This window comes from Alligator mississippiensis, chromosome 2 (assembly GCF_030867095.1).
Source record: "Alligator mississippiensis isolate rAllMis1 chromosome 2, rAllMis1, whole genome shotgun sequence".
Classification (NCBI taxonomy): Eukaryota; Metazoa; Chordata; order Crocodylia; family Alligatoridae; genus Alligator; species Alligator mississippiensis.
In genome coordinates, this window is record NC_081825.1 from 55553031 (window position 1) to 55572729 (window position 19699).

The following is a 19699-nucleotide window of genomic DNA, read 5'->3' on the forward strand; positions in this document are numbered from 1 at the left end:
TGTTCTAGTGGTTTTTCAACTAGCACTGGAGGGTGAGGTGGGTAAACTGGAGCCTCCCCCACCTCAGGAAGACTCCAATACACTTGCCGCACTCTTCAGCGGGGGGCCAGACCAAACCCCAGACCAAAATCCCTCCCCTCTCTTTCCCCTCTCCCATTCTGAAAACAGCTCAAGGCTGGGAGGCAGCGCAGACAGAAGCTACAGAAGACACTGTGTTCTGATATGTCTTCATCTGACCCCTCATGCAATGCATGAAGGATCAGATTTTCACCTGATTGGCCATTTTTTTGAAGTCGTCTGAAGCTGTGTATTTGTGTTTGGTCACAGCTATAAATGGCTTTCTGTAGCCAGATCCAGCAAAAATTCTGTTTGCACCCATGGTGTATTGTCTGCTTTGTTTTTATTTTATAACTTAGTTAACATTTAATTTTTTTTTTTAATTAAAATGAGAGCAAGCTTATTCAAACATGTAAGACAAAGTCTAGGTGGAGGCCTTACTCTGTAAATTGTCTGATACCTCTCTTGGAGCTATAAGACACAATAGCTGAATCAAAGCCAAAAGACACCTCTTTCTGCCTTACTGCACTTATTTACAGGCATAAGTATTTCAGGTCAATTTGATTCCTGGTAAATGCAGATACATATTATTTATTATTTTCTCCCAGTTTAATCATCCAGTGGCTGGCAACAGATGCCACCACTTTATTATTCATCCAGGGGCTGCCTGGTTTTAAAGTTCATCAGGAAAAATCTGCTCCTTTGTAATCTGCAATGGCTAGGGTCCCTGTATGCACTTGGATCTCTGTTTTTTTTCATAGATATCATCTATCATACATGCATGCAAAGTTGTCTGCCTAGATGCTATGAAAAATAATCTAGTTGGGAAATATGTCATCCTATCCAGTGCCATTTGGCAAGATCTAACAAGATAAAGGGCAACCTTCCCACCATCAGAGCTATATTAACTTCCTATCTTTTCTACCAGGAATTCTACAGAGATGCCTCATTTGCTCACCATACTAATCTAACTGACAGACTTGGTTGAGTTTCCACACAACATAAAAAGCTAAAATCTTCTCAGTCTGGAAGATGTTCTGGGACCTTCATCTAGAAGGTATATCTGAAAAGATGTCATATTTGACCACACCAGTGAATTGAACAATCTGGCCATAAATATATGAACGTTACACAAAGGCACACCATCCACAACGAATAGGGAATACATTATTCAGGGGCAAGAGTCAATAAGAAGATTCTATGAAACAGAAAAGCATTATGAGCTAGTGAATAGGGCACTAGAAATGAAGGCTATAAACCTACATTCTAATTAATCTCCTTATCACCATTTGCTTGTCACATCTATTTGAAGTTTCTGTTCTTCAGGGAAGTACCATCTCTGACTAGGCTTGTACAAACGTGTTGACTGATGTCTCCTTCATCTATAACTTAATATTTAATACTAACTAACAGCAGACCTGAAAATGTACAGAAACAACAAACATTAATCTAATCACTCTCTCTCAGAATCCCATAAATAAATTACATCATTCTAGAGGTTCCCATAGAGGAATAGAATAGGAAGGGCTTCATTCTCAGGCTTGGTCATGCCTTCCATCCTTTTATCTTCTCCCATCTTTCAACACTCCAGGAAGCACTGACAAAAAAGAATACACAGAGCAGTAATAGATAAGGAACTAGCATTCAAACTTCAGAGATGACAGCTCAGTGATAAAATTAATCTGGGCTGGGACCAGGCCAGGGCTACTGCTGCTGACTGTCCCAGAGCTAAAGCAGAGTTCCAGCAAAAGGTAAGGTTGCAGGGTGTTAGGCAGAAGGGGGACATGCAGCAGGGGTCAGACACAAACACAGAAGGGTAGGAGATGCGGGGCAGGATTCAGAAGGAGCAGAGAATGGGGAGGCAGGCACAAGCAAGGGGTGGGGGAAACATGCTACAGGGTGGATTGAGGTGGGGGAGGCAGAGAGTGAGGGGGGTCAGACAGTTATGGAAGGGCAGGTGACATGTTGGGGGGCGGGGGGCTCATGGCATGGAGACGGCAACAGGCAAGGCAGACACCAGGAATAGGGCAACTGATTGAGGGGCAGACAGAAAGGGACAAGGGGCAGGGAGCAATTAGGAAGGGCAAAGGGCAGGGGACAATGGGATTGGAGTCTTTCCCCTCACTGTCCCCTCCACCCCACTGCTTTTCCTGCCACAGAAGTATGTGGGAATGGATTTAAGATGGCCTTCCATTAATTAGGTTCTACACACTGAAAATCATAACAAATTTAATTACTGAGGGAGTCACCTTAAATTCAAGTAATCTTGGATTCAGGTAAATACACTATTTCTCAGTACTATCTGTGCTGTATTATATATTACACAGTCTGAGAAGCATTAATACTATGTGGATGGCATTCACTAGTTGCAAAAAGGGGAACAATAGGAACAATATGTTAAAAACAGGCATTTCTGCCTGTATTAGGCTTATTTGAGCCACTTCCCAATCTAGCTCTACTTACAATGAGCAGTTTCACTCAGCTACTGAGCCCATACTGTGGCACCCTAAAAGGGTCTTGTGGTCATCCCAGTTGAAAAATACTGTGCTAAAAAAATCATTTCGGCTTTTGTCTGATTGTTTTCACTAATTCTGGCCAGTGTGACTAAGGGCAAAGAACACAGGATTAGACATGTAGGCTTCATGAGACTCATGCATGGGTCTGGTGTCACAGGCAGCGTATCAGTGTGAAAGAGCACTGATATAACACCCAGGTTAATAATTAACAGCATAAAAGAGGAGAGTTAGGAAATTCATATATATTGCATACTTCTCCTGAAAAAGATATTATAAATTTCCGCAGCAGCCTGTATCCAACGAGTTCAATATATCTAACAAATAATCCTTACAAGGCAGAGTAGATCATCTCTTCTTTTACACAGGAAGAAAATGAGGTATGGAGAATGCAAGTGACTTTTTCCCAGTTTCACACAGGTGAGGTAGGAGCTCAACTTGTGACTGCTACACATATGCCCTTGTCCTATGCTTCCACTATGAGATTATGCTAATTTATATTTAGCTTCAACTGGGGGGGGGGGGAAATCAGTGCTTTGAATTTTAAGAGGAAAAAGTCACCCTCTTATTTATCATTTTAACATATCAGGTTAATTCCAACCTCTGTCCCATTCATTCTAGTGTTTTTAGATTTTACTTGCACTGTTTCTTTTTCCTTTCTCGCTCCCCCTCTTTTTCTCTCCTTTTTCAGGACATGGAGTAACAAAGAAGAAAGATAGAGTAGCATTTAAACCTGTAGACTGCAGTCCACCTGGGTAGACTTTAACCAGTTTATAAACTACATTGCAGTGTATTATAAGGGACACGAACACTGTGTGCCCCGGAGGCTGGGGAGGCACAGCGAGCTCCTGCAGGTGGTGGCATCACTGGCTGTGGCGGGAGTGTGGTGGTGGCAAGTAGGGGGCTCCTGCAAGCACCTGCGGTGCTGTCAGCAGTGCGGGGAGGGTGGTGAGAACTGACCAGCAGTCAGTGACCACCCACAGATGCTGCCGGAGGTGTTAGTGGTGAGGAGGGTGGTGGTGAGTGGCGACTGCCTGCAGGTGCCACTCAGGGGGGTTTGGCTGTGCCTTTTCTCAGGGGTGCACCGCCACACTCAGGGGGTGCACCTGCACCCACATGCACACCCTCCACATTGCCAATGATAAGGCACTGGGAAGAAATATTTAAATAAGTCTGTGCAACTTCCAGGAAAATCTTTGATAGGCGATGACAGTTCTGTACACGGCATAGTTTGCTGTTGCACTGAAAGTAGCCAAATGAAAAATTATTGCTTTGCAGTACTTTTATTTATTACACACTGCCTCAAAATGAAATCTTTCATATAACAGAAAAGAAAGATAATAAAAACAGCAGAAATTGCCCTTATGTAGAAATTATTTTCATGTGTAAAAAAACCCAAAACTGTAACATTTTATTTGCCTTATGTTTATCAAGTTTGAGACATGAATCCAAAAACAGTTGGCAGTTAAGAAAAACATTCATTACAACTTATGCAATGCCTCTATTTTTATAACATTATATTTACAGAATTTCTTGATTAACTTACCTCCAATATCTGGCCGAAGTTTACTGTCATAACCTTGAAGTAAGGAGTCCAGTATATGAGTGACATCTCCACCATGAATCTTTGGTGCAAGTACCCATGTTTTGTTCACAGTTAGATCTTCATCATCCTCATCATCAGCTTTATCAGCACTAGTAGTGTTTAAAAAATGTTAGGGAAGAAAACTAGTGAAATAAAATAACATATGAAGCATGAAATGATAAAAGAATAAGCATTGCACCCTCATTAACTTATAGAAAAAATTTTGAACATATTCAGGAATATAAATAAATACCTGATATATTTATTTTATCACTTATGTTTATGGCAGAAGAAAGCAGCAACCATTGTACCACTTGAGAAATCCAAAGAATGGTATTTGACATACAGAAGAATTAACACAGATTAATATAGTAAAGTGAAATCATAACGGCAGTTTTATCTATTACTTTATCTTGAGCTATGTTTTTATTTAACTAAGAACCCTATGCTTTCCCCTATTCCCCTGTTGTTTTCAAATCAATCTGCTAAAATTTCTCAGGGATGCTTAATCATCATAATAAGCAGCACCAGGAAATCAGGAGCAACACCTTTCTGTCTCAGATGACCTTAATCCCAAGTGAAGATATTTCACATGGATATGTTATTCTGCCCTCTGATTTTTCTAATGTATTCCTGATTTATTTTATTTACTCAACATTTTAAGCATATGGATTTAGAACAAAAATATTAATGCATTCATTTTCATACTTATGACCCAAATTGTGCATCAATAATTTATTTGTTTTTATATATACTGTGGCTGGTTTGCCACATTATTCATTTTAGTTCCAATTATTTATTATCTGGATACTTTGTCACAATGGAAGAAATCCACAAGGAAAACAATTACATTTTCATTTATTACCTAACCTTCAATTAGATTAACAACAATTTATAATTTATCACTGAGTCACAAGAAAAATGGCAATGATTTAGACATGTCCACAGATTCACTCAAATGATCACCCAAAGGTCAAAGAATGCCTGGAAGTAATTTTCTCTCCATTTGATTCAAATGTGTGCAGACTTAACTATTCCTGCAGTGCTTAAATTCCCAATCTATGTTACTCATCCAACATATTTCAGGGAACTGCTGTGGGCTTGAACTCAAACACATGCATAGCTAGCTTTAACTATGACAATTACACAACACATCTTAACAAAGATGCAATTACTACAGAGCACATGGAAAAATCAGTTTCAATGATAAAATAAGCAAAAAAAATTCAGGCAGAGAAAAGGAATTAAGTTTCTGTCCCAAAAGAATTTGCACACCAAAGCATTGAATAGAAATATTATTGCTTGCCATTACAGTAGAATTTCCTAGAATACCTTACTGGTAAAGAATACGGAGTCTTACTCAAAGTCATTTAGATTTTTTTTTTAATCCCACCGTTAGTCCTAATGAAGTTTTGCTTTTCTGCAGTAAATGAATACCTTTAAGATCAATGATGAGTAAGATATTCTGTATTTTTTAAAAAGAAACTTTTTAAGATTCCATATCCAAATATATACTTACAAGTGTTATACCCATCTGCATCCAGTCCTCTTAATTCTACTTCATCAAAACAAAACCAAAAATGTCTACATTATGAAAATCAAGCCTTAGTATGTTCTGGGTTTTTTTTAAACCTTGCCACAATTAAACAGCCAAAACAAGGAATGGGCAATTTTCAATTATTTAGAACTCAAAAGCTCAGTGAACTTTCATGAAGTGAGCAAATGATATTTCTCTAATCTCAGAGTGTCTTCCTTGGGGAAAAGACAAAAGCTTACTGCAAACAAAAGGTATTAATAGTTTGTAAGAGAATGTTGCAGAAATCTTTTATAACAAACAGTACTGTACAACCTGAATACTGGGTTTGCTGCCAGCACACCCTACAATAGTCTAATAAGTGCTTTGTTTCCTTTAGATGCAAATGTATTGTGAAATACTTTTAACAGCAATCTGTAGACATATACACGCTTCAGATATCAAATATTACGTGTACCATTAAGTGTAATTCCACAATGAACTAAAAAACAGGTAATAACAGGAGGTGCTCAGGGCTACTTGCCCTCAGGAGCTTCCAAGGCCCAGCCAGTTGGTATCTGGGGACACTAGCCCCCTGTGCCAGCTGGACTGCTGAAGCAGCCTTAACATAGAGTAGCCCCTGCACCTCTACCCACTGCAACAGTCTGGCAATGGAGGCTGCTGCCTGGCTGTGACCTGTCACCACCTGTGACATCATCCACCCCCTTGGACCTATGGCCCCATGGCTGCACACCTGCCAGACCTGGACAGGAACCACACAGTCACCTGGGCTGTGGTATGAACACTGTAGCAGAGCTTCCTGCACTTCTGGGCCAGATGCCAGTGGGACATGGCTGCACAGTGGGCCTTTGTGCAGCACTGCTGTCATGCCCTCCTGCCCCTGCTCTGCCATCTGGGCAGCTATCACCCAAAAGATGTGCTTATTGTAATGGCCCACTTTGAACTATCAAAGCATGTCTTCTTGGCCCCAAATGGCCAGGTCAGCCACCTCATCTGACCTCCAGCTGGGCCCCCGGTGCTGGCCCTGAGCAGGCTCTGCTGCCCAGGTCCCACCACTTGCCTCACCAGCAGAGATCCTGGTGTTCCCTGTTTAAAAATCGCAAATTCTCTGATAAAAATAAAAAACTAGACCTGACAAACGATTAAAAAAATAATTGCAAATAATTGCAAGATCTAAAAAAGTCACAATTAATCGCCATTTTAATTGCACAGTTAAACAATAGTCAGCACCCTCCCCCACCCAACAGCCCAGAGCCGATACACCCTGTATCTCTTCCCTGCCACCACCAACAGTGCGCAGCCCCAGCCCTGATCCTGGCCCACCCAACACTGGCCCTGGACTCGCTCTGGCTAAAGCGGACCAGCTGGAACCTGTGCCAATAGCCCTAACCTTGGCCTACCCTGTGCCTGCTCCAGACTCACCTGCCCATGCTGAGCAGTGACAGCAGCCAGGCAGAAGCTGCTTCTCAGTGCAAAGGAAAAGCAGTCCCTTCCCATCACTGCTTTTGAGCCCTTCATGCTGCAGCCACCCAGAGCCTATGCCAGGGCTGCTCTGTGGCTCCTCTGCACTGCCACCGCTGCCCTGCTGGATGCCCGGAGACAGCACCAGTGTGGTCATGGGGCAAGGCTGCAGTGTGGCAGTTAGCCCTGCAGCTGCGGCTTCTGCTGGCAGGTCCCATCCCATTCCATTTGGTGGCTGGGTACGCAGGGTGTGAGATTTGTGCAGGGGATGTGGGATTGTAGAGGGTGCATGTGAGGGAGTTTAGGGTTTTATAGGTGGGTGTAGGGTTTGTGGCTGGATTAAGGGGGAGACTGTGTAGATGTGGGGACTGCTCAGAAGGGTTGGGTCCCCTGCCTGGCCCTCGCAGAGCCTACCCCTCTCCCCAGCAGCAGCAACAGCCATTGGGGCACTTAGGGCACACTAATGGCAGAGCACCCCCCCACTCCTCCCTATAGTGTGGCACAGCCCTGGCCGCCTGGGACCCAGTGCTGCCTGTGCCACATAGTTTCATAGCCCACATGGTGCTGGCCTGGCCCAGAAGCATGCACCTTCAGAGAGGACCCATCCATTCTTGCTGTCACCCAGGGCCCCTGACACCACATTCAGGAGCTGTGCACCTCAGGTGAGGCCAGGCCCAGCCTCCCAGTGCCCTGCATTCCATTGAGCTGATCTGGCTCCATGGAAGCAGGACCTGGCACGGCCTGTGGGTGCACAGCTTTTGCTTGCAGTGCCAAGGGCCCCAGGGGACAATAAGAGTGGTCCAGTCCTACCCACAGGTGCACATCCCCAGGTTGGGGTGGGCCGGGCTGGGCCCACATCATTTAACACAGGTGGTACCAGGTCCCAGGTAGCCGGGCCATGCCGCATTGTGGTGGGGTGCTGCCAGTAGTGGGCCCTGAGCACCTTGACGGAAGCTGCTGCTGCTGCAGGGGGTGAAGTGGACTGTGTGCCGTACAGGGGTGGGCAGGAGACCCACCCCTCCTGAGCAGTCCTCCCACCCCCACAGTCCCCCCCCCCCCAACTCCCACACACAATCTCCTCCACCTTATTTACCAGGGTCAGAGCCTGGGTCAATCCACTGTTGCAGTCTTGCCCTGCTCGTATTTGCCCCAGCATTCTGAGGCATCATGCTCAACCAGCAGGGGAAGGGTGCTAGTGTGTCTGTTTTGAGGACCCAGCCTCCTGTTGCTCCTGGACCACTTTTTTTCCAGTGTGGTTTGTTTTTGTTTTTTTGAGACAGGGATTTCCCAATATCAAAGTTAGATATGCAGCTTAGGAAACATTTTTTTCAATCCCCGCATGCCTCTTGTGGCATCTCAAACTGCTTTGAGATGCTGAAACAGGCACATGCTCACTTGTCTGGATTCACCCAATAAGACTAAAAACAGACATTAGTAGGGACCTACCAAATTCATGATTTTGCAGATTCCATAACATCCAGCATTGCCCACAAAATCTGCAGAAACAGCAACATGCGGGGGGAGTGGGGGGCAGGACTTACCAAGTGCTGTGGCAGCTCACTAGAGTGGGGAAGGGGATGGGAGGAAGGGCTGCCTGCAAGATGACTGACACCCCTGCCCATCGCTGCTGATTGGCTATGAGGGCTGCCTGTCATATGGCCCTGGCCCTGTCCACCAATTGGTGGCAAGGGGCAGGGCTGCACGATGGACAGCCTTTGCAGCCAATCTGTGGTGTAGGGCATGGCCACATGATGGTCAGCTCCCACAGCTAAATAGCAGCAAGGGGGCATGGCCACCAGGGCCTGTCTGCCAATCAGAGGCATGGGGTTGCTATCATGATGTGGCTGACCAGGCTCCCTACAAATTGGTAGGTCCCTAGATGTTAGATTTCTCCCAGAATACAGCCTTTTATTCAGGTATTGTACAGATGGACAAATCCATTGTCCCACTTTAAGTACCTGTGAAATACCATGATAATACTCCCCATCACCTACCTCCCACACACAGTCAGGACTAATTAGAATTAATTACCATTCAAATTGCATGGGGAAATTATTGTTCCACCTGCCTGCTTTGACAGGACTCAGAGCCAGGGACACTCAAATTCATTGTCTTTCCCTTAGGGGATTATGATAATAAGGATTTAAATTGAATTTACAAGTGTATAGCAGGAGGAAGCACCAGTGCTTTAAAACCCCATCTTATAATCAAGTCCTTGCAGACCAGTCCTGTACCTGTCAGACTCAGTGAAACCAAGAGGTTTGGAAATCTTCCTGAGGTACTTTCAGGACCATCAGGGATATGTCTATAGAAGTCTGAATTGAATGACTGATTAGATATGAATATATGCCCTCATAAGGAACAGGGTGCTGGGGCAAAGATTTTAATAACTCTTATAAAATTTGAGGAAATTGTTTGTGCATGGAGTAGCTGAGTAGCCTATGGATTGCAGCAGAAACAAGCAGGAATGCTAACTCTGTTTGTTCCATCCCTGTTTTAATCAACTTGATCAGAGGGAAACTGATTGCTTAATATCACCCAGCTATGTATTTTCGACTTTGCCAGACAGTAAGGAAGGCAACGCTCCTCAAAGATTATGGCATGGATCAGTGCTAGGCAACAAAGACAGAGACTGAATCTGGATAAGACAGGAGTGATGTTGACTAGCTAAGAGAAGCAACCAAAAAATATGGCAAAATTTATGAGCCCCTTTAACAGCCTCAAGCTGCAGCAGGGGAAATTTATATTGGAGATTAAGAGGAACTTCCAGGCATAGGAACAGGCTACCTAAGCAGTTTGCAGACATGAAAAAACAAACCAAAAAATACACTTTACCAAAAGCAGCAGCACATTACTTCAACCTGGCTCTGCAACATCTGTATAGATCAAGGCTTTTTGCAGGGCTTCAGTGAGACTTTTTGGCACTTTTAGCCAAAGCTGATTCAATCATCCATTAGATAAAAAGTGCCAAAAAATCCCCACTATAGTGCCTGATCTATACAGACATTGGGTAAGGTGGGTCCAACTCAGGCACTGCCTCTTCTGAGCATGTGCAGGGCTCAGTGCAGGAACACGCCAAAATTAAAATAAAGCAACTGGGGGGGGGGGGGGTGTTTGTTTTTTGTTTTTTTTTGAGATGGGAAGGAGGTTAATATCTGCAAGCAGCCCTAGAGAAGCTGTGGAATCTTCATCCTTGGAAACATTCAAAATCAGGTTAGACCACAGGTGGGCAATTATTTCAGGTGGAGAGCTGTTTACTGAATTTTAGCAAGCTGTCAAGGGCCGCATGGGTACCCCCATCACTTGAAAGATGCCCCACCTGTGGTTGCCATCTTGTGACCATAAGTCCCACCCCCTAACCCCTGACCTTCGTCACCAGAAGTCCCTCCCCTTGCCCCCAGAAGTACTCCTTTCAGCAAGGGGTTCCGCCATCTCAGAACCAGAAAAATACCAAATTAAATTCAAAACATGATCATCTACAATATTCATTAATTTGATTTCAACAAATATTTTTGTCCTGATTTGTGTGTGTTTGTGTAGTGTACACAGAGGTGACTGCACGATAGCTTAAAATGAAGTCTTATTCTTGTATACGGTGCGGGGTGGGGGTTGTGGGTGGACATGGGGGGAGGCTGACTGGAGTTTGTGTATGGCAGTGTGAGGGGAGGCATAAGTGCATGTGTATGGAGGGGTATGCACGTGGGACTCGCCCTATGAACACACACACACACACACACACACACACAATGCCCCTGTGCCTGCAGACACACACGCACACACCCTACCAGTGAAGTCCCGTGCTACGTGGTCCAGAGATGCTGCCAGGAGCCACAGCCACGTGGTGCTGGAGCAGGGCAGGGGCACAAAAGCAGGGAACTGGCTGGGGGTGGGCGGGGCAGGGTGGGGCTGGGCTGCTCAAGCCTGCTGAAGGCTCCCTCTGGGTCCTACTGCCCCTTTCTCCAGCCAGCTTTGACAGGGAGCCAGGGCAAATAAATATTAAGTTACTACATTTTTTAGGGGCTCTGCAGCCAGATAAAATGGCCTGGAGGGCCGGATGTGGCCCGTGGGCCCAATTTTACCCACCCCTGGGTTAGACAGACATTTAGCTGAGATGGTTTAGTCAGGAATGATCCTGTCTTGAGCAGGGAACTTGACTAGATGACCTTGTGAGGTCCTTTCCAGCCCTTTTTTCCTATGATCCTAAGAAACTGATGGTTTAGATTCAACATTTTTTCCTTGAATTCACAATCTGAAGGTCTGGGTAGATATTTAGTATCTGATAAAAGATTGGGTAGCAATAAAAACCCAAAGCTCCTTACCACTTTATTCCCACAAATATCCAAATCAACATTTGGCCAAGAGCTTCTCTCAAATGTAGATCTGACTCTCATTCTCTTCTTCATCCCTCTCAAATGGACTACTTCTGTGGACTCTGCATGGGAGCTAAATCATAAATTTATCTGGAAACCAAGTGTTGCAGAATGAGCAGGCCTTTTGTAAAGCAATATAATGTGTCCTATCAGGGATATGCATATGCTGCAGTATTTATATTAACTGTCTATTAGTTTCTAGGAATATACGTTACCTGTGCATTTCTAAATAGTCCTGACGTTACCTGTGCAATTCTAAATAGGTAAGAACATTAATACTTCCAAAAAAGATTCAGGCCCTATGTAATTCAGAAGCTGTTAATGTCATGGGAGACAGTCAAGTTGGAGGAAAAAGTGTGTTAGCTTGTGTTCTCCATAAGCAACATACAATATTAGAATTAAGGTGGTACAAAACTGGTTTTCAGTCTTACTGTGTGGGTCCAAATATAACACTGCAAAAATCACTTTATCTTATTAGGCCCATGAAGCAAGAGAATGATGACCAGCAGTGGATGAGTGTTTTTGTTCATTTTTTTGGACAGTTAATTTTTTACATGGGGTGGAGATAAAACTGCAGAATTCAAAACTGTAATTTACATATTTGGCAAAGACGATTAACTTGGGTTAAACACCTTGTATTTCTCTGTAAGCAACAGAAGTCACTGAGAACCCAGGGACGTTTACCACCAACTTTGATTCTCATCTTCAACCACTTCTCTTAATGCTCAGACTTTGCCTGCTCGGGGAAACACAGGAAGTAGGCTACTTTAAACATCATTCTATATATATATATATTTTTCCCTCCCATTTTCTGTCACAGGTTATTTTAGTCTGCTCACCAAATAATAGTTGAAATTCTTTGCTCTCATGTTTTACTGACAGGATCAAGTAAATATAATTCACCTCAACAAGACCTATTCTCTGGGCAGACTTCAGAATTATTTTAGGCACTAAGATTCTGAGTTAATTTGATAAGGCGCTTACACATTAAAAAGTTACTGTTTCATGGTGCTATATTATTTTACATATGTTGCTCTTGAGATGGTAAATTTACAGACTTCTTTGTGAGTGTTAAAAATAGCTTTCTAAAATATGCTTGTTGTTATGATAGGGCTTCAGCCAGCTTCATAAACGGATGCACAACTATATGTATATAGTTAATGGTAATTAGGCAAAAAGTGCCCTAATTATGGTTTCTGTCTTTCAACTAATTGGAGACATTACCATGACTAATAAAACCCTAAGCACAAGTGACTAATGACTGAATAAGTCTTTCAAATATCAGGCAACATGTTCATCCTTAGACATTAATATCATAGGTCTGTGTTCTACTTTTAATGTGGAAAAAATGACATCAGATGAGTTTTAAGTTATAATTAACGTGTCAAGTTATGCAATTAATCGTTAAAAAAAAAAAAAAAAAAAAAAAAAAGAACAGTGATTCGGTATACTGTTGTATGCAGTTTTTGCCAGGTTAGGTACCATACCAGGGATTACATGAGCTGTGTAAATGTGAGTGCATAGTCAGTGACCTTGAATTTTAAGTGTTTTAGATAAAAATGTAACTTTAAGACCTTTAATAACTGAATTCAATGATGAGTTGTGGTTGATATGACATTTTATTTCTGGATAACTGAAGCTAAAAATGCACAAGCCATAGGGAAATGCACCAATGCCCATAGCTATTCAAAGATAAAACTGTACAGTTTTCTTTGTAACTTTATACACTTGCAGATATTACAATCTTTCCTAACAGAGAGTGCTTATCATAACAAAATTACACTGAGACATGAGTAGGATCATCAATATTAGGTCAATACTCCAGGTGCTTTTCTCAAATGGCCAAAGTTTATGGATACTTTTTTTTTTTTAAACTTTACACAGAATTCTTAGCATTGCACCATTCTTATCCAGACCACATTAACCTCTTCATATCTATTGCCTATTAATAATCTACTGTAATTACCACACTGGTATTGCTCTTAGGATATTGGTCAGCACATTTCCCCACTTTACCTGCATACACCAGGGATATTTGATAGTGGTTAAGATATGGATAAACCAAGGTCAAAATTGAAAATGACAAAAGAGAACCTGAAATAAAGTGAAACAGAAAGTCTTAATGTTAGTGTGCTATGCCCTTGTAACAGGGAACCCTAGCCCTGTTACCAAGAGGCAAAGCTGCCCCTTTAAGACCTGGGGATTCAGAAACACCAAGCACCAGGAGGGTAGGGGTTAAAAGCCCAACCACCTGGGTCAGTCAGCTGACCGATAGAAGGCAGGGCTCTGGGGCACATACAAACCCCCAGGGCTGGGGATAGAGAGTTAGTTCTGTGGCAGCAGCCAAGAGAGAAGGAGCTGTCATAGAGGAAGCTAACTAGAGATGCTTGACTGCTTGTTTTGCTTCTGGTAGGATTAAGGGACTATAGGAGCTCATAGGTACTAGTGGCAGGGGGGAGGCCCAGCAAATTGAGAGAGAAGCTTGTCTTCTAAAAGGGGTTAGGGTGTGGCATATAGGACTTATATCATGTTACAGCCCAGGGGCTCATATTTCTGTTATTGTCTGTCTGGTGGACCATGCTGTGGCTATTTGGGGAGGAGGAGGCCTCAGTGGGGCACACTACTGTGCAAAGCCCCAGTGCCAGGGGGGTGCAGTGCCAGGGGGTGATTGGGCCCCAGCGCTGGGGGTGCAGCACCAGGTGGTGAAGAGACAGGGGGCAGACCCCAGTGGCAAGAGGCACAGCAACAGAGACTGAGCCAACCCAATGCCCTAGGGTGCAGGTCAACATTTATACCATCTGAGAGACATGGGTCACCATGTAGGGGAGGTTTGGAGTGGTAGATAGTGACCCCTAACATTACGGTATTAAATGGGAAGCCTCCTACCTGAGAAACATCATAATTATTGTTCCATCAAGGCATGGCAGGAGAGATAGGTGGGCAGGTAGCCCAGAAACAAAGGGTCACGCCTACATTAGACAGGCACGGGGATGGACCTCAATCACAGCCCTCAAGGGTTATTGTAATTTATAGAGCAGAACAGAAACACCCAGGTCAGGATGTGAAATGAGGCCTGGTACAGGATGATTTGAAAAATTTTAAGATATAGATATAATGCAATATGTAACTTCTTTTGATTGTTGTATAAGACAGCCATTTCCAACTTGTAGTGCACAGACCCCTGTGGGGCTGCAAACCTATGTCTAAGAAGTATGTGAAAGATGACTATGACAATTAAAACTATGTGAATACCCACACTTACAAGTCAAAGGGTTCTGCATCTCCATTGAAATTTTTTGGGGGGTCAACAAATAGAAAAAGGTTGAAAACCACTGATATAGAAGGAAACTTGGAAATCAGGGGAACTTTGTAGCAGCCCGAAGGAGCCTGTGTGGTGTCATGCTGATTACCTTGTCACAGGTAGTCAGCATAAATGCCTTAACTCCTGGTCTGGTGTACTTGTCTGGCCAACACGTTAGTGCTTTACTTGGAGACAATAAACCCAGCCTCTTGTTTGTCACCAAACTGAGCCCATAGTCGTACTTTCAAACAAGATTAGTGTTGGAATCTCCTGGGTGCAACTTGTCGACTGCAGTTCCTGAGGCTTCAGTACTGACAACACATCAATAACACCCAATGAGAACAGCAACAATGACACTGATAACCCCTGACGAAACTGGTGACCCCAACTGCTGATTTGTTAAGTGGCAAACTGCCCTCTCATAGGGTCACAATTTGTGATGGCAGAGAACTGCAAGCTGGGGAATAACCTCCTCCCCTCCCTAATTTTTCTCCCAGAGATTAATGAATTATGGACACACTGTGTAATAGAAAAAGGCAGTCCATGTGACTTTACAGAAAGAGAGTAGGGAAACTTGAGGAGGAATTCAAGAAGTTATGACAGAAATAGTAGCTTTGAAAAAAGTAGAAGTAAAAAATGTAGGATGCTGCAGGCAATGGGGATGGCTCTCCAACGGTTGAAGCAGCATTCTATAAAGTTAGCAGAGCAGGTGAGAGAAAAAGAAAAGGAATCGGAAGAAAGAATACAGGCAGTGGAGCACTGGAAACCTTAAGCCCTGCTGGCAGGGCAGCAAGCTGTGTAGATGTATGAGAAGTTACAAGTGCAGGAACAGAGCAAAGAGTTAGAAACAGCAGTTGAAAATTTGAAACAAGCTAAAGTGCTGCTCACCAGTGCAAATCTTGAAAGACAACAACACATTCCAAGTATTAACACCTGGAGTGTAGGGGCAGAAATGGAAGAATGTGGCTCTAGCAAAATTAAAAAAAGGAAACTGGGACAATTGGGATGGGGCACATATGGAATGACCCAGACCAACCACTAGAAGATGTCACTTGGATAAGAGCTACCACCACAATATGAAGGCCAGGCTTCAAGAAATCCTATTCTGAAACCTAGAGCAATACCTGTAAAAGCAGGAAATACAAAAGTGCCTTTAGAGTTAAAAGAAAATCACTATGAGCCCACCACTGCTCACAGAAGAAACAGATCCCCTAGCTTTAATGAGATCATAAATGAAATAGATGAAGCAGGTCTCTGAATAACAAAAATGATGCAGCAAATGCAGCCACAAACTTCCCAGGGTTTACCCCCATTACATCATGTTACCTATGAGTGGGCATAAAACAAAAAAGGACAAGGCAAACAGATTTGCACTACAAATTGATTCATTAGGGCTCCTATACACATGACGGAGCTCTGCTCTGATGCGTGCTAATTAGCATGCATTGGAGCAGCCTTGATTAATCAAGTCTGCTGAAGCATGCTAATTAGCACACCCCAGCAACCTCCTTGTCACATGTATTCAGCCTCCCTGCATTTCAAAATGGCAGTGGGGGTGCTTAAACTAAAGCTCAAACAAGCTTTAGTTAAAGTGTCCCTGCCACCATTTTGAAGTGTGGAATGCTAAATACACGTAACACTGTGGGCACTTTAAGTAGAGCACTCTCAGAGCCACTCTAATTAAAGCCCCCTTTCCTACCCCAGAGCAGGTGTATAGAAACTGTTAAAGATTTATGAGATCACTGCATTGGCCACACTATCAGAAGATTTCAGTGACTTTCTGATGCAGATACACAAAAGTTTTCAATTACTGCAACCATTGGTATCACATTAGAGGAAGAGCATCTGCTGTTTCAAACTTTGCTAGTTTAAAAAAAAAGCAACTATTTATTGCTCCCTTTATACTCACACTGTGAGATTTGATGACAGTGTTTCTCAAATTAAAAGGTGAGCTCAAAAACATTTTAAGTTACCCACAGAAACTGAAAGCATTCTCTAGATTGTCCAAGGAGACCCCCCCACATCCGGCAAAAGAATAAAAGCTTTTTTATGAAATAACTGAAGATAAAGAAATTGATCAGGAGAGACTGAGAGAAATTGTGTTACAACTGTTACCACCTGGTGTGTCAGAACAGATGAATGCTTGGTGAGAGGCTGGAGGAAAAAGGTTAGTAATGAGTGAATGGCTGGGGAAAATAGAAACAGCTATCAAAGAGCTTGAAGGGAATCCTGTTAGTGAGCTACAGACACAGCTGGATCAGTGGAACACTGAGGGTCCAAGCTATATGCATGCAGTTAAAGAAATAGGGTGTTTAAGTTAAACATTAAAGTCTTCTGTGTCACTGCTCCACTAGTGACTTAATTACCTGTACCATTCTGCTATGTAACACACACACACACACACACACACACACAAAGGGGGGGGAACAAATTCCAGCAGAACCATTAATAAAAAAAGTATAAAACTTAAGGGAGAGTTTGAAGAACTGCAGGCACAGCTGTTAACATATGAAATTGTAGGAATTCAAGCAAAAAGATAAGAAAAATGCATCTATACCTGTGGCTGCTGCTTTTACCTCAGGACTGAATGAACTAATTGCAATTAAACAGCGCAAGAAAATCTTCCCCAAGCCTCAAAATGCACATTTCAACAATCCATAACCTTAGATGTTTGTGGTTACTCCTATATTCACATCTAAGTTGGGGACAGGGTTACAAACTCCTTATTAAAAATGGGGGTAGGTATTTCTATTGTAAAATGTGCATTTAATACTTATCTGGTAAAAATTATTGTAGAAATACAGGAGAAGACATCACAAGTTACACAAAATTATGTTGTTAAATTATTAACCCTTTAGTTGCTTATACAAAATTAAGAAGCAATGTATTGTTAGAGGAAAGAAAAACTTGATTAAAATCAACAACTATAAAATCAAAGATTCTTCCCAGTTATTTTACAAAGCAATTCTTAGAATTGTACCTGAGCCAAAAAAAAAAAAAATGTCTTTAAAATGAATGGCATGGCCTGTACCCTGTTATAAATAAGTTAGAAACATCCCCATATCTAAATGACCAGTTACACTGGAAATTTATCATGCAGTTAAAATACACACAGTTTAATTTGTGTGTTAAAGTACAATCTCTAGTACTTGTTATAGATAATATTCCAATAGCAAACCATTAAAATGTATCTATACAATGTGTGTGTGTGTGTGTGTGTGTGTGCGCGCGCGCGCGCGCGTGTGTGTGTAAAAAAAAAGAGGATTTCTTATTTTGTTTTTACAGAAAACAATGCTAACTTGGAAGATGACATTTTTTATCTTAATCATTGCACACAAATGGATTGGCTAACACATCCTGGCTGAACAATACACATGCTACGACACATGCTATGGGGTATTCTCCTTCTATAATGCAGGAAAAAGCCTGTCCAGGAAACTGGGAAGGATGACAAGTACAATCCAAATCAGGATTCACAACTTTCTTGCCAACCGTAATGCAAGCACTGTAACCAAGCTTATCATTTCTTCTGACAATATAAGGGATTTGAAGATTGATTTATTCCCCCCCATCACAGGATTACACCTAGATATACAGGGCATTTACACACATACATTAGTCTGCTCTGTAAGCAGACTGCGTTTCATGCGTTTGTATAAATAGCTAAATGCACATCAGCCCTGAGAAAATGATAGCAGTACACTTTTGAAAGAAAGCACCTTCAGTGTTTTTTAGTTCAAAAGCTCACCACCACCATTTTCTCAGAGCTGATGCACATTTTGCCATTTATACATCTGTATGTGGTGCAGCGCTGGGCACTTTTAAGAGTGCCTGGTGCTGCGGCGCAAGCATGTGTACAAATGCCCACAAGGCCTAATAAAATGCACAAAGTAATCTTTAATTCCCATAAATGACCTCATACAACAAGTCCAGGAGAGAGAAAAGATGCAAGAATAAGTAAAGACACCTTGGTAGGCTATCCCTGAAGATATTCTCTTACACCTGATAGTCCAAACACTATGTCTGATACTAATGATAATACAAGGAATACCTGTGATAGTACTAATTGGAATGTGCTGTTATCTACATCACCAACACCAGAATGCTAAATTGTGAAACCTGATTGAGAAGGGACTGACTTTAGCTGGAAATAGGGCTGTAGTAACCAATATGGCTCACTTTACCTAACACTAATACTCAAGTCATTAATCAATGTTATTGTATTATGCTTTATGCTCTTGTGAATTATATATGAAGTTTTCTCCCATCTTCTGAACGTATCAGCTATGCCAAAACCAGAGAAACCAATATGTTTGAAGAACTGGCTGTTATGTATCTTGCATTGGACTGTTGGGCCTGAACCATAGAATTTTAGTGGGAACAGATTGTATAGAGAACAATGGTGATGTTACTGCAGAGAAAAACAATCCTTGTGGAAAGTTTAAAAAGGGACTAGATTCCATGTTGCCCACCATTCAGGTGGAATAGTTTAGTTTGGATCTACTGTAATACCAGAACAGCCTCAACATAGGGACTTCATCTGGAGAGACTGAACACATGGAGAAACCGAAGAAGAAATCATTAGTGAATGGAACACTACCTGGAAAGCACGAGGATATAGCCGAGGCAACAAAATGTCTAACTTTGGGTTTCTTGTGCATCTACCTTGGGGCTCCATGCATGTTACATATACTCATGTGCATTTAGATTTTAGTATCATTTACCAGCATCAATATGTTATCATTTGTTATCATCATATATGGCTTAGTATCATTGCATTGATAAAGTGTTCCAAGAAGACCCCTCCTCTTGACGTAAGTCCTGGACTTCACATTTCCAGGCCCAAGCTATGAAACAAACAATTGGAAAAGACTATCT

The 19699-nt window shown here is 42.5% G+C and overlaps 1 protein-coding gene across 9 annotated transcripts in view; it reads right to left on the reverse strand.

Moving 5' to 3' along the window:
* Positions 1–19699, reverse strand: part of GABRG1 (gamma-aminobutyric acid type A receptor subunit gamma1) — a 113573-nt gene that overhangs the window by 73007 nt on the left and 20867 nt on the right. For 7 of the 9 annotated variants that reach the window (XM_019481162.2, XM_059721689.1, XM_059721692.1 and 4 more), the window contains one exon: positions 4117–4265. In XM_019481162.2, coding sequence (XP_019336707.1) covers positions 4117–4265 — 149 coding nt within the window. Of the gene's footprint in view, positions 1–1320; positions 1655–4116; positions 4266–19699 lie in introns of those variants that run through there. The other 2 variants (XM_059721695.1, XM_059721694.1) reach the window with 2 other exon arrangements.